This window comes from Micropterus salmoides, unplaced genomic scaffold, assembly GCF_014851395.1.
Source record: "Micropterus salmoides isolate LMB-PRFRI ecotype aquatic unplaced genomic scaffold, ASM1485139v1 Ms_hic_scaffold_15, whole genome shotgun sequence".
In the NCBI taxonomy this organism is placed as follows: Eukaryota; Metazoa; Chordata; class Actinopteri; order Centrarchiformes; family Centrarchidae; genus Micropterus; species Micropterus salmoides.
Genome location: NW_024040596.1, coordinates 10,115,200 through 10,134,959, shown reverse-complemented (window position 1 = coordinate 10,134,959; position 19,760 = coordinate 10,115,200). Strand labels below are relative to the sequence as shown.

Genomic DNA, 19,760 nt, shown 5'->3' with positions numbered 1-19,760 from the left:
ACCAAAAAGCTGCAAACTCTAATCAAAACTTTAACTGCTACATTGAATTGTATTTATGACTACCTCTTTGGGGTAACGAAAAATATTTTCAAAACAGGTTTTTTTTCCAGTTCTTGCAGACACCCTGGAAATATTAGAAATAGAGGGATAAACACAGCCCGTTTTTATGTCTTTGTCAAAAAAGTACAAATCTGTCTCAACAGCATTCAGAGGTGGCGATAAACATGCAAAGTGTCAAGAGTGCATCCAAATATATAGTTTTAATTGATAGTTCAATAATTCACAATATTCCTATATCTTTTACTAAATAACTGTGCCAAAACACAGCAGTAGCACTTTTCTGATTTCAAATGGAAGACCTGGATCAAAAAGTGGGGTGAACAACCATGTGGGATCACATGGAGAAAGGAAGAAACAAAATACCGCCAGGGGTTATAAATAAAAATAAAAAAAACTGATCAATACATGCAAAAGTCATGCTGCATCTGTTTGTGTGCTCTAAACAAGGACACCGTTTTTATTCAGGGACTGGATCCTACTGAGGCTGTTGTCTGCAAAGATGAGGACATCAGAGGATACAGCCCCCTCACAGCTTCTACTCCAAGCTACAGTCCCTGTCCAACATGTGCCAATGCTTTGAGAAGATAAGTGGCAGTAGCAGCATCAAACCAGATGTTGTTTGTCCAATGAAAAAGATCTTGATACCTGGGTCATAGATGCTCAGAAAAGGAAATGTTCATACTTTTCTTTACAAAATCTTTAAAAGGCAAACATCTGGTGATTTACAGCTACAAGCAGAGTTGTGTTTATATTTTAGCATTTAATATCCCCTGGGCGCGGTGTTAAAACTGCAACAGCTATTACTTTCTTCCCCTGTAGAAAAAAAATCAACTTGTTTACATCTGCGGGTTAAAAAATTATGACTATAAATGACGGAGCAGCTTTGTTGAAAAGCTGCAGCCCGCTTAACGTGAATTACTAGGTTCTGTAAGTTCAAAGGGTTTTGATATGGCTTGTCAAGGCAGTGTGTTTGAATCAGCCAAATTATCATCTCCAGCAGCTCTGATTAAATTCTCCACATAAATAGCCCAATGAGTGTTGTGTTGGACAGACACGATTGTGATAATCTGTGACTCCTGAGTGGCTGACACGGTGTTTAAAGACTAGGACTGGTGAACATTGAAGCCATACTGATGATTGTTGTTGTTATTATACAATATGCTTTCCGTTAGCATTCTCTGATAATTTACTCAAAATTAATTTGGGAAATGTGTCAATTTTCAGGCTGTGACATTTTACATAGGGCATTAATAATGTGCATTTCATCTTACTACAACCCCAATTCCAATGAAGTTGGGACATTGCGTAAAACGCAAATACAAACAGAATACATTCATTTGCAAATCCTTTTCGACCTATATTCAATTTAATATACTACAAAGACAAGATATTCCATGTTCAAACTGATAAACTTTATTGTTTTTTGCAAATATTCACTCACTTTGAATTTGATGCCAGCAACATGTTCCAAAAAAGCTGGGACAGGGGCAACAAAAGACTGGGAAAGCTGAGGAATGCTCAAAATACACCTGTTTGGAACATTCCACAGGTAAACAGGTTAATTGGAAACAGGTGAGTGTCATAACTGGATATAAAAGGAGCATCCCCGAAAGGCTCAGTCATTTACAAGCAAGGATGGGGACGAGGTTCACCACTTTGTGAACAACTGCGTGAGCAAATAGCCCAACAGTTTAAGAACAACGTTTCTCAACGTACAATTGCAAGGAATTTAGGGATTTCATTATCTACGGTCCATAATATCATCAAAAGATTCAGAGAATCTGGAGAAATCTCTGCACATAAATGGCAAGGCCAAAAACCAACATTGAATTCCCGTGACCTTCGATCCCTCAGGCGGCACTGCATTAAAAACCAACATCAATGTGTAAAGGATATTACCACATGGGCTCAGGAACACTTCAGAAAACCATTGTCAGTTAGCACAGTTCGTCGCTACATCAACAAGTGCAAGTTAAAACTCTACAATGCAAAGCGAAAGCCATATATCAACAACACCCAGAAACGCCGCTGGCTTCTCTGGGCCCGAGCTCATCTGAGATGGACTGACACAAAGTGGAAAAGTGTGCTGTGGTCTGACGAGTCCACATTTCAAATTGTTTTTGGAAATTATGGACGTCGTGTCCTCCGGGCCAAAGAGGAAAAGGACCATCTGGAAGTCATAAGTTCAAAAGCCAGCATCTGTGATGGTATGGGGGTGAGTTAGTGCCCATGGAATGGGTAACTTGCACATCTGTGAAGGCACCATTAATGCTGAAGGGTACATACAGGTTTTGGAGCAACATACGAGGCCATCCAAGCAACATCTTTTTCAGGGACGTCCCTGTTTATTTCAGCAAGACAATGCCAAGCCACATTCTGCACGTGTTACAACAGCATGGCTTCGTAGTAAGAGTGCGGGTACTAGACTGGCCTGCCTGCAGTCCAGACCTGTTTCCCATTGAAAATGTGTGGCGCATTATGAAGCGCAAAATATGACAACGGAGACCCCGGACTGTTGAGCATCTGAAGTTGTACAGTTCCCAAACGCTTATTGAGTGTGGTTAAAAGGAAAGGTGATGTAACACAGCAGTAAACATGCCCCTGTCCCAGCTTTTTTGGAACGTGTTGCAGGCATCAAATTCAAAGTGAGTGAATATTTGCAAAAAACAAAGTTTATCAGTTTGAACATTAAATATCTTGTCTTCATGGTGTATTAAATTGAACATAGGTTGAAAAGGATTTGCAAATCATTGTATTCTGTTTGTATTTACGTTTTACACAACGTCCCAACTTCATTGGAATTGGGGTTGTAATTATGCTGCTACAGTACACAGTCTGTGTGCAACTTGATTTCTGAAATAGGAACTCTGTTATTACGTCAAACCAATAAAAACTTGAATATAAAACTCAATACATGACTTCCAAACACAGGGTGTAGGAGCTTCCAATAGGACCTTAAAGCTAGGATGAGCCTACAAGAGAAGTATGATTCAGTGGTACAGTGCAAACGCGCCCCTCTCGCCACATGGATATACAGTTTGTTTTGCATAAAAAACATTTGCATGGCTGAAGACAAGTGGGTCGAGTTTGGCGAGCACCAGATCACCAATTCCTGGTTTTTCAGTAGACGCAGCTCGGCAGAAAGTGGATGATGCAAAGACACGTAGCACGTAGCGGGGGCGTGTGCGTATTTGTGTGGGCATGCTCAGTGGGCGCTGTTGGTACTCCAGTCGTAAGGGAGGAAGCTGACTTTGATCTTCCCAGCAGAAAGGACACCCTGCAGGCTTGTCTTCTTCGGAGAGTCCCCCATGTGCTCCAAAACCCACTTCAGCAACTACAAAAGAGGCAAGCAAGAAGAGAAAGCACATTACGATCATTGTGACAGATTTGTGATGTGATTCACGTTTTTTTGCATTGCAATTTTCATTTTCCCTGAAAAAACGATCAAAATCATGATGATGTGACATTTGTTGGGGTCTGCCCCAAATACCATGTTTTCTTACATCTGGAGAGCCACTTTTGTAGGCAGGGGCATCTCTGCAGCACTACGGTACTTCATTATAATTCTGTTTTGGCATATATTTTACCTTTATCTAAAAAGCTGCAGCTTCTGTGATTTGGGTATTTAATAATATTTAGATTAATTGTGTAGACCTAGTGTAAACACTGCATTAAAAAAAAATAAAAACAAAAATGGTGACCAACTTTACTTCAGCCATCAGTGTCCACATTTCCATCAGCAGCCTTGAATAGCATCACAGTACACAGTACTTGTGTGTAAAGTACAGAACGATGATTCATACATACAGTATATATGTGTGTCAAATTACCTTTTCATCAGTGCCTCCAAAGTCAGTTTTGTACCACTTGAATATCTGACTGAGTCGCACTTCTCTTTTCCCAGAATCCACCACGCAGCCGTCGTCATTCTCCAGGAAGGACTCAGCCGCTAAGCGGAGCTGAATGTCAATGTCCTGACATGGACAAGGGGATCAGAAGTGATTTTTCATTCAAGTGATCATTTGGGCTCTTAATATGTACTAGATATGTTGTACAGAGTAATTAAATTTTGTCTTCAGGGATGATTAGCTCTGATTAGAATGAAATTAGCTGTGTAAAGATGACATTCTAGTTCATCAATTCCAAGTCACAAACTTATTACACTGAACTTAACTGAATATAAACATTACAGTAAACATGACAGGTAAAGTTTTCATAATCTATCTATATTGTATAATGTGATATTATTTTTATGGCTATTGTGGTTAACTGCATTGTTCAATATATTCAGTAGCTTTATCTTTGAAAAATCATTACACAGCTGAGACACAATGGAATAGAGAAAGTAGTACTAGACACATACCATATAACACAATTAGAAACAATAGGTTCATATTGTCTGCCAAGAAAACCAACAAATTTAGTAAAGTATTTTTTAAATCTGCTTACCTGTGGAGAGTATGTTTTAATTGGCGGGCAGCCCTTTGCGCCGCAGTTCAAGGCAAAGTGAATGAGGGGCTCAGCATCTGGAAGAGCCACCTAGTGGTCAACATGGGAAGTTAAATTCATTAGTCATTCCACATTAAAACTGCCACTGGTGTATCAGTGAAATGTTCCGCTGTTTTTAATACTTGTAGTCGTGGGTCGGTTTTAGAGAACGGCCTTAGGAGCTGTGCGACACCTTTTCTGTTCCCTCTCAGAACTCCATTCTCAATGTCCTGTAACGTGAACACTTCTCCTCCAATCAGGTAGCTCACATAGTTGAAGAACTGCAAAATGGGACAGAAACAAAATATTTTATTAATAATAAAGTCCATCTTGAAATGTTAACCCTTTTGCCTAATGGATGTGAAAATACAACAAGAAAACGTTCAACAAAACATTCATTCATGCTGTTTAGTATGCATATGTTTTTATCTTTGTATATTTCAGTCTGGATGTAAAAATAATGCTATAATCAGTGTAAATTAATCAGAATGAAAAACCTTCAATCTAGAATTTTCTGCCCAGCCTTATTGTTTTCTTTATAGACTTTTTGCAGCACAAGTATTTCCAAACAAGCTTAATGATTTTTCTAAAATGATACCCTTTCTGATAACAACAGCTATATATAAAGATACCAGGAAATGCTGTACACCTGTAAAGAAACTCTACGGGGACTCTCTTGGGATGTGGTAAGGACAAGGGATATGTTGGTTTTGGGAAAAACCGTAGCATTTTTAAGTGCAGCTATATGATCCTACTCTGTATCTTTGCCACATGTTGGTGGGGGCCCCCATGCGTAGGTACCCATGGATGACCAAGGCATTGTAGATGTTGATGAAGAAGGCCAGCTTCTCCTCCCGACTCAGCGAAAGCAGCTCTACCCTCTGCAGCTGGATGGCTAGCTCACAGTACCGCTCAAAGGCAGGGTTCACAGACATGCCTTTGTAGTCCACAGACTGTGGGAGCAACGACAACACACACATACACACACACTCATTTTACAGTCACAAAGTGAACAAATTTGTTATTTGGTTTAGCCATAGCAAGGTCGAGTATGAAAGACCTCAAACCTAACAGCACACATGGCGAGTTAATGGGGACATTACCTTGCCATCAGCAGAGAGATGCTCGGAGAACAATTTCAGAATCATCTCTCGTAAAAGCAAAGACAGCTCAGCAGCTGAGAGAGAGAGAGCGAGAGAGAGAGAGTTTATGTTCGATATGTTCAATAGCGTTTTCTGGCGAGACAAACCAGAATCTTGACAATTACTGGAGCTTTTTAAAAGACGTACTGCATGTTGTACTGTAAAATCTATCAATCAATCGCATTTCAAAAAATTAAAAACATGCTGGGACAAAATGTGAAGGTTGTTACTGGGCACTATAACATGTTAAGTAAGTGTATATTTAAAGTAGTAGTGAAACAAACCCATAGGGGGGGGGAATTAACAAACTGCTTAAAGATCAGGCCAACCCCGACGTTGTACAAGTGAGATTATTATTAGGAAACATTACCTGTGAGAAAAAACAGCTTTGCAGATAAATTCAAGAGCCAAGCATAAGAACACCAACACTTAGAAGAGGAGTGATTATAATCACCTCTGTGCTGTACAGCGCGGATTACCTTGTTAGTTAGCCTCTAGAGGTGTGCAACATTTAGTTATTAATACAACAATACAGAGCCAGGCAATATGTCTTACCACAGCCACAGAACAATAGACATCTCAGAAGAAAGGAAAACCGTGTCAAAAGATGACACCAAACCCGCAGAAAACCAGAACATGGTTTTGAAATAGGGTTTCAATGATATATATTATCACACCAATTTTTTTTTCTCATCATTTCTTATCAGGCGTTCATAGGCTACTGATAAACTTTACAACAGAATTATAGGATTGAATTTATTAAAATAGGCCTATATATTATACAATGTTATCAAACATAGTGAATCACGTTTGTCCCCCCCCAAAAAAAACCCTTCAAGATCAACTTATTAGCGTTTTTTGAGCTTTCAACCTTATCACTTTGCCTTCATACACTGATGGAGTTTGCTCAGTTGTCATGTCACAACTACAACACCATCACAACAGAGCAAATGCCATTGCACTGATTAAGACAGTGAATTGCTGTAGAAAACTCTGCAAAAAAGGGAGTAAGTAGACCTTGAGTTTTAAATTTGACAGGTTATTTCTCTAAGGTCTAAGGTTTCGTGTTCATGCTACACTGTAGCCATCATACAGGAGGTGGAAGTCATACATGATGAATGAACAATGTCACTCTTTTTATGAGGCCATTATCAGATATATCATTAACCCCTAATTCAGTTCTTGCCACTACAAAGCTCACTGACATCTTACACAAACCCAAGCCAACCCAAACAGATCATATACCAAGCCAGCAGCAAAGAAAGGACAGCGGTTAGAGAGCGTTAAAGGACAACAGTCAGCTTGAACCTGGAATGCTGTGTTTGTATGCCCCACAGCCTGGTCCAGTCCTGACCTACCCTGGATGGGACTGCAGGCTGCCGTCTGTCCTGCGTTGAGGGCTGAATGAGGGTCGTCCTCCAGCAGCCTATACAGTGTGTCCATGGCGTCTTTCCCATCTCCAAAACTGCCATCCTGCTGCCCACTGCCACGCACACTGACCATGTACTTCTTCTGCAACAAAGCTTGGCCAGTTTTACAGGCCTCAGCCCTGGCTGGCACACACGTGGCCAAAGTCAAGGGCTGATACATGGGGATTTGACTATACTTTGCATGAATCAGCACACTTTTGAGACAGTTCAATGATTTTTCCAGATTGTTCTAATAACTTCAACAAAACTGAACGGACACAACACTGAAAGCCTGTTTCACTGCAGCCTCACTTACCCATCCCCTTCTCTTTTTGCAGCCAGTCAACCAGTTGATCCCCTGAGAAGCTCTTTTTGTATAATGTCAGTCCCCTCCTATGATGGCCAATCACACTGCCATGTTTGAGGTCCTCTACCAGGTCTGCCAACTCATCTCTCTCACACTTAAACTCTGCGAGGGCTGGAATATGCCAAGCCACACACGTACAAACACACAAAAAACATGCATGTTCACACACCCACATGTATGAATAGGTTTCAACTATGTAGTCCAACTTGTGTGCAGAAAATATATCTGATTGGTGGAAAAAAAGCGCCTGAATTAAGCCAGGTTATACAGGTCCTCCTTATCCAGCATGGCTGAGTTTTAGCTGAGTATTTTTCAGAAACAAGGGCCAAAGCAACAAATTGCTTACCTTACACGTAAAGACATTTTAACAGAAATATCTTTATTTTTTTAAGATTCACATGCCATTTGGGAAGTCATTCTTCCGACTTCGGTGTGTTCACGAGCTTCGTTGTGTTCACGAGTTAATCATGATGTGGACAGAACCAGGATGCTACAAATTTTATTGCTTTATTGCTGGATTTTATTAGCCACTTCAGGGGTGTGTGATTCATATGAGTCATGTGGTGACATAAAAAAAACAAAAATGCCCTGGATATTTTGCTAACTTGAATCTTGTTTTTTTTCAATCGCCTGTATTGTCAATGATTGATAAAAATTAAATCTACTTTTGCTGGGGTTAACATCAAGTAGGTTTGAAAAAACTATTATTTTTATGGTCAATTAATCTGTAGATTATTATTTTGATTACTCAATTAGTTGTTTGGTCTCTAAAGTGTCAGAAAATGGTAGAAAAATATTGAAAAATGTCGATCAGTGTTTCACCCAAGATGGCGTCCTCAAATGTCTTCTTTTGTCCACAACCTGAAGATATTCAGTTAACTGTCATACAGGAGTAAAGAAACCTGAAAATATTCTTTAGAAGCTGGAATCAGAGAATTGTGAACTGATTAATCGATTATGAAAATAGTTGCCGATTCATTTAATTGTTCATTAATCTTACAGCCCAACTGTCAAGGGGCAAAGAACCAATGGAATGAAAGCTTCACTAAGATATCAATTTGAAGGAATATATTCAGTATTTGTCAGGACCTCTGTACCCAAAACATATCTGCCAACCTGCTGCTTGCTAACTAGTGGTGATGTTGCTACCACAGCATCAAAGCTCACAGTGAATTCAAATATTTCTCCACAAAAGGCCGTGTAAGCACCCTTGTGGATAGACTTTGTCTAAACTGTAGGGATCTTAATAATCACATATAATGAGGTACAGTGAGGCAGCCTGATGCTGCGGAGCTCATCCAGAGTATCATGTTTCCTGTATCAACTGTCCGTGTTGGCATTAGTGACAGTAGATGAGCGCACACACACGCACACCTGCTGTTATCCAAACATACCACTGTGTCCACATATGCCAGCACCATGTTGTTAACTATACTTCTAACTGTAGTTCATCTGAGTCAGTACCTCAGTGTAAGGACGTTTTCCCCTCAGTGTGGGTCATCTCACTATTTGACAACCCATTTCGGAAAAGACCAAACCAATCTGAAACGGAACATGTTTTCAAACAGATCCTTCAACATTAAGCAATTAACCCATAATCTGTGATATTATGGCTGTTCCTAGGTTTGGAGGCAACAAAGTGATCTGTAAAAATCATTAACTCTTTTTGTCGGACCAATAAATCCCTCACCTCCATCGGTGTCCACAGTCGTCTCCTCTGATTGAGTCTCTGGTAGTGGTGGAGCATCTGCTGGAAGAGGCTCATCCTTGACCATATTTACCAACCTCTGAAGCTCCTCAGGAGCCTGAGGAAGTGAAACAGATCAACACATACATACAATTTTAAAACACAATTTTGAATAACAGATGCAAATAGGACTTTTTGACCCTGTTCAAAAATATACATTAAGGTTCACTAGTCAAATGGGGAAATAGTATCTTTTGGTGTTTCCACTCCTCACCAGTTTCTGTAGGTCATCGTTGCCCCCTACATGAATGTTGTTGAAGAAGATCTGAGGGACTGAGCTGCGTCCTGTCAGTTCCTTCACCCTGGCTCTTAGCTCTGGATGCCTCCCCACATCCACGTCACATACCGGTACTCCCAAACGCCCCAGGGTGGCCTTCGCCTGCACACAGTGTGGGCAGCCCTGGATGGAGTACACCGTTACCCGGCCCAGAGCACTGCTCTCAAACTCCCCCATCTGCAACAATAATGGAAAGACAGCAGAGCAAAGAGTTTGAAGCTTTAGCTGGCCAGAGAAAATTGGCTGGGCTCCATGATTTTCTGTTTTACATGCATACACATTTAACAGTTCATTCCATGTCTTCCTCTTTCTCTAAGCTACTGAGTGGGGATTGCACAGTAGCTTTATCCAACATATCATGTCCCTATTTAAACTTAAAGCATACTGGATGCACCTTTTGGCCTGAATGAAGCCTTAAACTATTGCCCTTTTTTGGGTCAGTGCGAGGTTTCACATGTTGACTTTTGCAACAGATGTTGATCTCCTTGAGTATAAAGTTTTGTTCTTCCTGTGAATGTGTGCAGCTGTGCAAGTGTGTCAGTGTTGTATAATGTGCATACATGCATGTGCACATGTAGGTTTATGTGCATACATGTGAGATTAGTTTTGTGCATATGTGCACACATGTGAAAACATTTCTCTATATATAGATGGGAAGATATGAAAAGTTAAAATCTGTGGGTGAACACAGTTTTATGAGGAAATAAGAAACTCTTATTGCCTGACTTGATGACTGGCGCAATTTTCTCCATGCTCATTTCTGAACATTTTGTTGTGTTGAAAACAGACCAGTGTGATGTGTATTTTCAACTATGTGAAATACTGACTGATTTTGTATGAAGTTAGCCAACGACACAGTTCCTCATTCATTGTGACACAACCATAGACTGTATAAACAACAACGTTAGGCAAGCAGCAAGTCAATATTAGTCTAAGCTAATCAAAAGCTAGATCAAACCACACCACCTCACTTGATTTCAGTTTGAAAAACTAGGTCAAGGTCCAAGGTCTGTCCTGATCTCTAAACAGATTTAATGCAATTATATACGGAATATAGATATATTAGACCTTGCAATTCGCATATTAATATTTCCCGGGCAGTGACTTCACAACAAAATCTTCCCATCTAATTTTAGAACTGGCTTAGTACTGTTTTCCCACGTGGAATTCTTTTACCACATTCCCCTGTAAGTCTGTTACATATATATATCATCATAATAAACAGCTTTGCAGATTTTTGACAGCAGATAAATTGCAACGCTGGAGTTTTTTTTAACTGACATTTAACGCAAATGTAAGGTTGAATCAGAATCCCGAATTATAGTATTGCATTTCATAGTTTTAGAGAAAATACGTTTAATTTTAAGCGGTGTAAACAACCTTTACCAACAAGCAAGGCTTATTAAATTCCACAACTTTTTTTATGGAGTTCGGCATTGGGGACATGTTTGTTGAACTGAACAGCAATATAACCAACAAACCTAACAATGATTAAATCATTAACGGTACACAGCTCTGTCAGTCACATATGAGTAAAACTATTTAACGCTGAATATAGCGTAAACCGTACAACCAAACGTTTCTGGCTAAACATTGGAGTGACGTTAACAAGCTAATGTGGATCTATGAGCAAATGATAACAACAGTACGTTACCTTTCAGCGACCGACTCTCTTGCTTTAGTCGGGAGTACAATTTAAATCTGGCAGTTGATCGCTTTAGTCCTGTTTTAGTTAATACACGTTATGTGAAACGTCCGCTGAAACATCGCTTATCTCGCAGGTGAATTACCCAGCAGCACTGACAGTACATCACCACTACGCAGGCTAACAGCTAGCCTATTAGCTGCTTTGGTTAAGCCAATGATGTACTAGCTAGCTTGTTTTATGATGCCTTCAGGTGCTCCTTGAAAACATAAATATTCCAGCGCTGATTACTATAAACAAAGTGCTTATAGGAAATCTTGAAGGTGCGTGTGATCTCTTGAAACTTCTCTGCTCTAAATCACAATAATCTCAGTTTCCATTACAAACCAGAATGACATGTTTTGACATGACAGCAGATAATTGCCTTTGTAAACTCCATTCTGACTTGTTTGGCATGAAATCGCCTATTTGGCCAATAAAAACATACACAATTGTAATTATCATATGACCATATAATTACCTTAAATGGTATCCGTAGACAATACTAGGTTATAAAAGGGACATATAATATGTGACACGCTGTATTTATGCTGTCTGTGCCCTCCCCCGAGACTGGTCCTGCCCATAGACTGTATATAAAAAGGTCCTGCCCTAGTGCCCTTCCTTTCAGCTCTGGATCTCTGCCACCAATTTCAACTTGAAGAGATATTTGAGCATTGAACAGACTGCTGGTCTGTTGACAAGCCAGGGTTTTTCTTTTCAGTGTAATGTATCTCAGCTGATTATGTCAGGACACATAATGACAATTTACATAAATGATTATTTCACCTATAAAGTAGTCATTTAGAAAACCAATTAACATGGGCTTAATGTAGAGGTCTGTGTAAGAATCAGTTCAAGGTATTTAATTTTCAAAAATCAGTTTAAATAAAGAAAAAAAACACGACAAGCCTTAAACTTCATAATCCCGTTTATCAAGCTTAGTGAGCAGAAGAAAGTAAAGAGGAAGAACTGAGTAGTTTCAACATGAGTCGCCAATAATTCCTACAACCAAAAAGGCAGCAAAGATCGTTTGCTGAACGTACTGTTGTCGTACCGTAGGAACCAAGTCTTTGTGTTCCGTCTGATACTTGTTCCGCTACGGACAATTTTGTAGTCAGACCACGAATGGAGGAAGAAGAGCTTAAATTTTGGTTTTGAGGTGTCGAAGATGTCAGGACTGTCAGAAACAGAGCGCGCTGGGTGTAAAAATATACTGAAGTTGATGTCAAAAGGCGACTTACTTTCTCTGAGTGACACGGTCACGAATAAGATGATAGTTGTGGAAAATGTCACAGGTATGTTTTCAATCTGTGCCAGATGGCAACGAGAAAGTTAGCTAGGAAACAATTAACGTACATTTCACTTTCTCATGGACAGACGTAACAAGTTGAAGTCTCATACAACACCGTATTTAATAAAGGCACCGTTGGTACCAGCAGTTGTTAAAATATCCACCACTGTAGAAACCCTCGTCCCCCTCGTCTTGTTCCACTAAAACAGGCGTGGTTGGCAGTAACGTTAACCGTTAACGTCAGAAAACTGCGTGAACTAATTTTGCCCGGAAGATTTAAGGATGTGAAGCGATAGGCACAACGGCACCTCAGTGTTGACCAAAGATATTTGTTGTAACGTTTACCAATAAGCAAAAATGAATTGCCCGTTTTCAAAACGGAGGTTGGCATGAGCTGACACCAGGGATACTAAAACCGATTTGTTATTTCACTTAAGCAGGGAGGGTGTTATGTTCACACAATAAAACCATCACATTGCCATGCACCTTATGTCCATGTGTTCATACAGAGGCTATGGAAGCAATTCTGTCCTTCACTTTAAATGCCGAGGAGCTCCTGAGAAGGAAAAAGGTTCTTCGCGACCTCATATTCAAGTACCTGGCCACAGAGGGCGTAGCGATGCCCCCGAACAGCGAGAAACACCAGCTGGTGAAGAGGACGCTGGAGCTCTGGTCGTCTGGGAAGGTAAGTACAGGAGGTCAGGTCAGCCACCATCAATATGTAGATATGGTTGTAGCTATATATAGAGGCAGCTTCAGGTAAGATGGTGAAACATAGATTGGCAGAAACACCAGAGATTAAGTGCTAACTTTAAATAGAATCCCTCTTAAACTTACCTGCAGAGGGTTTCAACGGCTGGAAATTGGGTAACTGTAAAGTTTTCAAAGGCTAGAGATGACTCAATTAAATGCCAAGATATTTTAGTGTTGAAATAAGAAAGAATCAGTTGGCTCAGTTGCCTCATCAGGGTTTTGGAAAAATCATTTTACCCGATAACGTTGTTGATTTGTAGAATTGGTAGAAAAGGTAGCTAAGTTTATTTGATTATGAATGGGGTATATGAAAAATCAATCTCAGATTAAGCTGCTTTCTGGAGATCATTTGTAGATTTTCAAAATGTATTACAACATGCTAGTGTGATTAAGAAAATATCTTGAGGAAGGAAATGTCAGTTATTAGAGGTAGGCAGCATGTGTTATTAGTACTTGTCTACCAAAAAGGACTACAGGCACAACTCGGCAGTTTTTAAGAAAGTCTCATTCCTTTAAGGCCAACGAAACCCGTCTAGGAGAGGAAGAGACCAGACAGAGACCTCCTACAGAGACAGCGTCTGATTCCACAAACATGAAGGCTGAGGTGGGCTTTGACCCACTGGTCCTCGGCCAGCAGTTCTGCCAGTGGTTCTTCCAACTCTTAAACAGTCAGAACCTCTCGCTGGGCCAGCAGCCCCAGGACTGGGGACCACAGCACTTCTGGCCAGATGTGAAGCTACACCTCCTCTCCAGGTAAATATGCGTAACAGTAAAAGTTTGTTACCTTCTTAGTGTTCACAGCAGTTATGTATTTTGAGCAGAACGTGCTTTGTTTTTTGTTCATTACAAATTAGCTTGATGAGAGACTTCGGAGAACCATGGGAACTGGGTTGAGGATTTTCTATATAAGCTTTTAATTTAAGAATATCCATTTTAATTTTAATCCCCTTTTCCACCTCATGATACCAGCTCAACTTGCCTCGACTCTACTCACCTTTTTTTGGTTTTCCATTGTGGAAAAGTTGCACTTGTACCTGCTACCAGGTACATTTTTTCGTATCGCCTCCGTTAAGGTTCCAAGCGAGCTGAGGCAATACTAAAATGTGATGTGAAAACACAGCAGACTACTGATTGGTCAGAGAGAATTATCAGTAATCACTGCATCATCATTGCGCGCGCCAGACAGAGGCCTGAAAGTTTTATATTTTACATTTTTCATACGTTATTTCATCACTTGCATCATTCATCACACACATTCTTAGTAATGTTGAAACGTTTTAACTTAAATCAAGAGACAGCTGTCTGTGGGTCGCTGGTGTGTGTGTCGCACTGAACATTACGTCGTGGCAGTGTGTGGTGTTGCTGTGCCGACCAGCTACATTGAGGGGTACTATCTCTGGGTACTATCTGCAATGGAAAGCGGAGGACGGCGGGCCAAAACCGAATAAAGGCGAGTTGAGCTGGTACTGATAATGGAAAAACGGCATTATTCGGTTGTATCATTTTCCATTTTCAGTTTCAATAAAGCTGAATTAAAAATTGAAAGTTTAAGATTCTGACTCTGGTGAACCCTTACCCTGACCCTTTTAAGGAAAAACACTGTGGCATACGTCAGTCCACTCCATTGTCTGACCCAAGGACACTGAGCAACACATGGACTGCACCAGTGGTCTCATTTTTCTACAAATAAAACACATGCCAACAGAATAATTTAATTTGGTTAACTTGGGGAAAATAGACCAAAATTAAACGGTTGTGTCTCTTTCTCAGAGCTGGCAGCGAGCAGATTGAGGAGTTCCTGGGTGCTGAACTGGTCAGCCTTCGTCTCCTGGCTTTGACCAGAGAAGAGCGCCTCCTCCTCAGCCCCAACCTGGAGCCTCATGGCCTCAGGGCCCTGGCCTCCCCCCATGGCCTGGTACTGGTGGCTGTAGCTGGGACCATCCACAGAGATGAAGCCTGTTTGGGCGTCTTTGAGCAAATATTTGGCCTCATCCGCTCTCCGCTGGAGAACAACAGCTGGAAAATCAAGTTTGTCAACCTAAAGATAAGAGGGCAGGACGCTCTTGGTGGAACAGAGATGGCAGCGCCTGCCTTGAGTTACAACTCTACTGAATTGCAGCTTCTCTGCAGTTGATGGCACTCTTTGTTTGACATTATTTACCCGGTGAAGGTTTGACTGGACACGCTCTCTCTTTACTCTTTACTCCAATTTCACCTAATTTTACCCAGAGTCGTCAGAGATCCAAACTGGCAAGTATATAGACACAAACCCCTCCTAACCTAAGTTTAGCTGTCATGTCAGGATGTACAGGTAGGTGGACACTGTTGCATCAAAATGTAATTGTTAGGTAGATCATTGACGTAACATAAAAAATGACATGGCTGCCACATCTTGTTGTGGAAACATTGTGCTTCAAATATACTGTACCTTGATGCAAAAGGTGTGTGCCTTATGTAAGCTAAAATATAAATACAGACATGGACCTGCTCTTGTAAATATGTATCATATCAAATATAAAGATTATGTTAACAATTGTGTACACTTGTGCTCTATGATGACCAGTACTCCAGGTTGTGTGTGTTCATATGATAATACAATGTCAGTTGTAATAGGTTTTTTACATAGTCTAAGATGACTGTGCTTTCTGGGATGAGTAAAGGTCAGCCCACAATGTTTATACACATATTTGATTAGCAGTATATCAAACAAGCTAACAAAGTGAGTGTAACCATGCAAAGATTTGCTGTGGATATATTTAAGTGTCTAATATTTAGGCAGTGACCAGATGTAGTTTGTAAATGTAGGAGTTCCTGGCCTTGACCAGGGAAGAATACCTCCTCAGCCCTGGCCTTGACCCATGGCCCCATCATAGATCCGAATATCTAAAATATTATAAATCCTTTCTGTACTACATGCAGCATTTAAAATTTAGTTGTTCTTTTTGGTTTTGCAGCTTTATACCAGTTTATAGTTATGCATTTAATTCATGGGGCTAAACATAGCTATAATAAAAGGTCTCAAACCTGCGCAATTTGGTACATAGATTTGCCTTTTTATTTATCTCTTCAGTTACAACAACAAATGTGTAATGTTTCATCGATGATGATAATTGTATTGTCATTTGCTGAACCACGTGTTGTAGCATTGCTATTGTTGTGTGCAAAGTATTGTGACATGAATGCATAGGGAGTTATCCTGTAATTTCCAGTTGTAGTGTGGAATAGCTGCCTCAATATAGAGTAGTATTCTCATACCATTTTACATTTTAATAGCATAGCACACAGCTGTGGGGAGAATGGCAGCCTAGTTAAGTGTTTGATTTCTGTGTGCTCCATTTTTTTTCCTGGGGCACAGTGTAATTTGGCACAAAATGTACGTGATGGATGTAAGTCTCTTTCGGCCCAAGACAGAACAGGGAATACTTTGAATTACTTGACTTGTTCATACAGAGTCCAGATGCTGTGCAGTCCCAGCTAAGCATGCGATATCAACTGATGCTGTATTGTAGGCCCAAGAAAATCTGCGTCTCCCTTTTTCCATCCAAGCTTTTCTTACAGATGAGATGCTGTATGCATCTCTGCAGAGAGAGATGTTTCTCTGATTTCCATAGTCAGAATGTATGAGCAGATTGCATTTTGTCACATTTATATTTCTTCTTTAATTTTTGTGACATCGGCCCCTCATACACCAGCAGAAGGAAAAGTACGTGACGTAGCCTGGCACCTCTATCAGGCTCTAAAACATGCATGAACCCCAAATGTTGAACAACAAAGTTGATGTTTTGGGTTGACTATAAATTGGACAGTTTGCTTGCTGGTGTCATTGCAGACTGACATCCTCCAACACTGCACTGGAGTGGATTTTCTGGGTGGTCAGACATCTAATATATAGATATTCGCTAGCTGTTGTCAGGAAGAAAAAAATCCATCATATTTGAATATTTATTTTATTGGCCAAAATGGCACATGACATGCAAATGCATTTGGTCTGGAAACAGCTAAAATTCAGGATTTTGCTATTAGAAATGATGACAACAGCAGGTCTCTCCTCCTCTCTGCACGCCTCAAAGCAGTACAGGAGGTTCAGCCTCATATCCTGAACGGGACAAGTATCAGGAGATCAGAGTAATGAGGTTGAGAGTCAAAAGGCAGGAGAGGACCCAGCCTTTTCATCATTAACACAGGACCTCTGTGTACTATAAAACAGCTGAGCAACAACCGAAGAGCGACTCCCATCAGCTTTGAACATAGAGGATTTATCCCCATAGTAGCTTTTCCTTTCTCACTAACTGGTATTTTTAGCCACATTTCAGCAGCACAATGCAATATTTCCACTGATATACCATTTATTATATGCCCCATTAAGTGGACAAAACAAAATGACTAATTTACACTGAACAAAATTATAAACACAACACTTTTGTTTTTTCCCCCATTCATCATGAGCTGAACGCAAAGATCTAAGATTTTCTCTTTGTACACAAAAGGCCTATTTCTCTCAAATATTGTTCACAAATCTGTTAAAATCTGTGTTAGTGAGCACTTCTCCTTTGCCGAGATAATCCATCCCCCTCACAGGTGTTGTATATCAAGACGCTGATCAGACAGCATGGGTATTGCACAGATGTGCCTTAGGCTGGCCACAGGAAAAGGCCACTCGAAAATGATGAATTTGGCAGTACATCCAACCGGCCTCACAACCACAGACCACATGTAACCACACCAGCCAAGGACCTCCACATCCAGAATCTCCAAGTTCATCTGAGACCAGCCATCCGGACAGCTGCTGCAACAATCGGTTTGCATAACCAAAGATTTTCTGCACAAACTGTCAGGACCTGTCTCAGGGTAGCTTGTCTCTGCCTCATCAGAAATGTTCCTGTGTGCCTTTTTCTCTTTATTCTCCTTGAAATTATCAAGGTTCAAACACTATTTTGGAAGGAATCAAGGAAGGAATTAATCAAGGAATGAAGGAAGGAATGAAGGAAGGAATGGAGGAGGGAATCAAGAGAGGAATGAAAGAAGCAAGGAGGGATCAAGGGAGGAAGGAAGGAATCAAGGATCCCTCACTGCACATCTCAGAGCAGTACAGGAGGTTCAGTCTCATGCTGGACAGGACAAATATCACGAGATTAGAGTGATATGGGTGAGAGTGAAAAGGCAGGAGAGGGTCCAGCCTTTTCATCATTAACACAGGACAGTACTATAAGCAATCAAGGAAAGAATGAAGGAATCAAGAAAGGAAGGAAAGAATCAAGGAAGGAGTGAAGGAAAGAAGGAAGGAATCAAAGAAGAATTGAAGGAAGGATGGACTCGAGGAAGGAAAGAATCAAGGAAGCAATCAAGGAAGGAATCAGGTAATCAAGGAACAGAGGAAGGAAGGAAGGAATCAAGGAGTCAAGGAAGGAAAGAATGAATAAAGGAAGGAGTGAAGGAAGGCAGGAAGGGATCAAGGGAGGAATCAAGGAAGGAATAAAGGGAGGAAGGAAGGAATAAAGGGAGGAATTTGGACCAGAGGAATAGGAAGAAATGGGGAGGAAGAGGCAGAAGAAGAGGAGGAATTCAGACCAGAAGAAGAGGGGGAGGAAGAATGAAAGGATGGAAAGAAGGAATAAAGGAAGGTAGGAATCAAGAAAGTAATCAAGGAATAAGGAAGCAATCAAGGAAGGAAGTAATCAAGGAAGGCAAGAAGGAATCGAGGAAGGAAGGAATGCCCAGGTGCCTTGCCTGCCACTCGGCTTGCACACCCCCACAGGTCTGGCTCCAGGAAGTCTCAAAATTATACTTATAAACGCAACACAGGGTCCACGAATACTTCTTAGTTTGGCCCCTCCTCTGGAACTAATTTGCTTTGGGAGACCCTACCACAGACGACTGCCCCAGGCAACGCAGCTCCCAGGATCACAGGGACACACAAACCCCTCCACCACCATAAGGGTGGATTATTTGAGGGGAGTAATCAATATTTCATATTTCACACCTTTTTATATTATTGATTATCTGTAGATTATAGGCCTCAAAACAGCAGTATATCTGAACGTGAATTGTCAGTGTTTTATACCCTTATCTGAGCAACGTATCCTCCAGGAAACAGACTTTCAATGCCCGATTATCTAAGTTGTGAAAATGAAATTTATTATTTTTCAACAAGAACAATTACAGTTATCCTTGAAAAACACTATTTTGTAAAACAAAATCTCCTCAACAAACAATAAACATGAAAAAATAACAACACTTACCACGTGGCCAGGGTCTTTGTCCACGTACACCACCATTATGGATATTGATACAAATGATGAGTATAGTTTTCAATGTGGCATGAAGTCACATGACCTGAGTACTTGACCCCTCAACCTTCAGTGTTTTTCATGATATAACAGGTACCCACTTAATGCCTTAAAACCATTTAAGGGTTAAATTTGCAAAGTGAATCTGGTTTTCCATTGATTCAACTCGTCATCCTAGTCGGGTCATACAGGGTCTGGTGGGGCACAGAATATGCCAGTATGACTCTGTGGCTTTCGTGGGAAATGTTACAT

At 40.6% G+C, this 19,760-nt stretch overlaps 2 protein-coding genes across 3 annotated transcripts; one reads left to right on the top strand and one right to left on the bottom strand.

The window, feature by feature from the left end:
- Nucleotides 1-234: 234 nt before the first annotated feature.
- On the bottom strand, nucleotides 235-11,772 carry zgc:152951 (uncharacterized protein LOC569013 homolog). 2 transcript variants are annotated; one of them, XM_038720259.1, is made up of 11 exons: nucleotides 11,656-11,772; nucleotides 9,428-9,667; nucleotides 9,157-9,271; nucleotides 7,416-7,577; nucleotides 7,049-7,243; nucleotides 5,652-5,725; nucleotides 5,304-5,501; nucleotides 4,692-4,829; nucleotides 4,510-4,599; nucleotides 3,891-4,034; nucleotides 235-3,394 (listed from the first exon to the last, which is right to left on the bottom strand). In XM_038720259.1, the coding sequence occupies exons 2-11, from the start codon at nucleotides 9,665-9,667 to the stop codon at nucleotides 3,266-3,268; spliced, it is 1,485 nt and encodes a 494-aa protein (XP_038576187.1). In that variant the 5' UTR covers nucleotides 11,656-11,772; the 3' UTR covers nucleotides 235-3,265. The 2 variants fall into 2 exon arrangements, with proteins under 2 accessions (XP_038576187.1, XP_038576186.1); XM_038720258.1 differs by lacking the exon at nucleotides 11,656-11,772 and adding an exon at nucleotides 11,145-11,320.
- Nucleotides 11,773-12,277: 505 nt separating this feature from the next.
- cunh3orf38 (chromosome unknown C3orf38 homolog) lies at nucleotides 12,278-15,757 on the top strand. Its single transcript, XM_038720260.1, has 4 exons — nucleotides 12,278-12,472; nucleotides 12,978-13,153; nucleotides 13,739-13,974; nucleotides 14,992-15,757. Exons 1-4 carry the CDS (start codon nucleotides 12,346-12,348, stop codon nucleotides 15,353-15,355), a joined length of 903 nt encoding a protein of 300 aa, XP_038576188.1. The 5' UTR covers nucleotides 12,278-12,345; the 3' UTR covers nucleotides 15,356-15,757.
- Nucleotides 15,758-19,760: the final 4,003 nt, after the last annotated feature.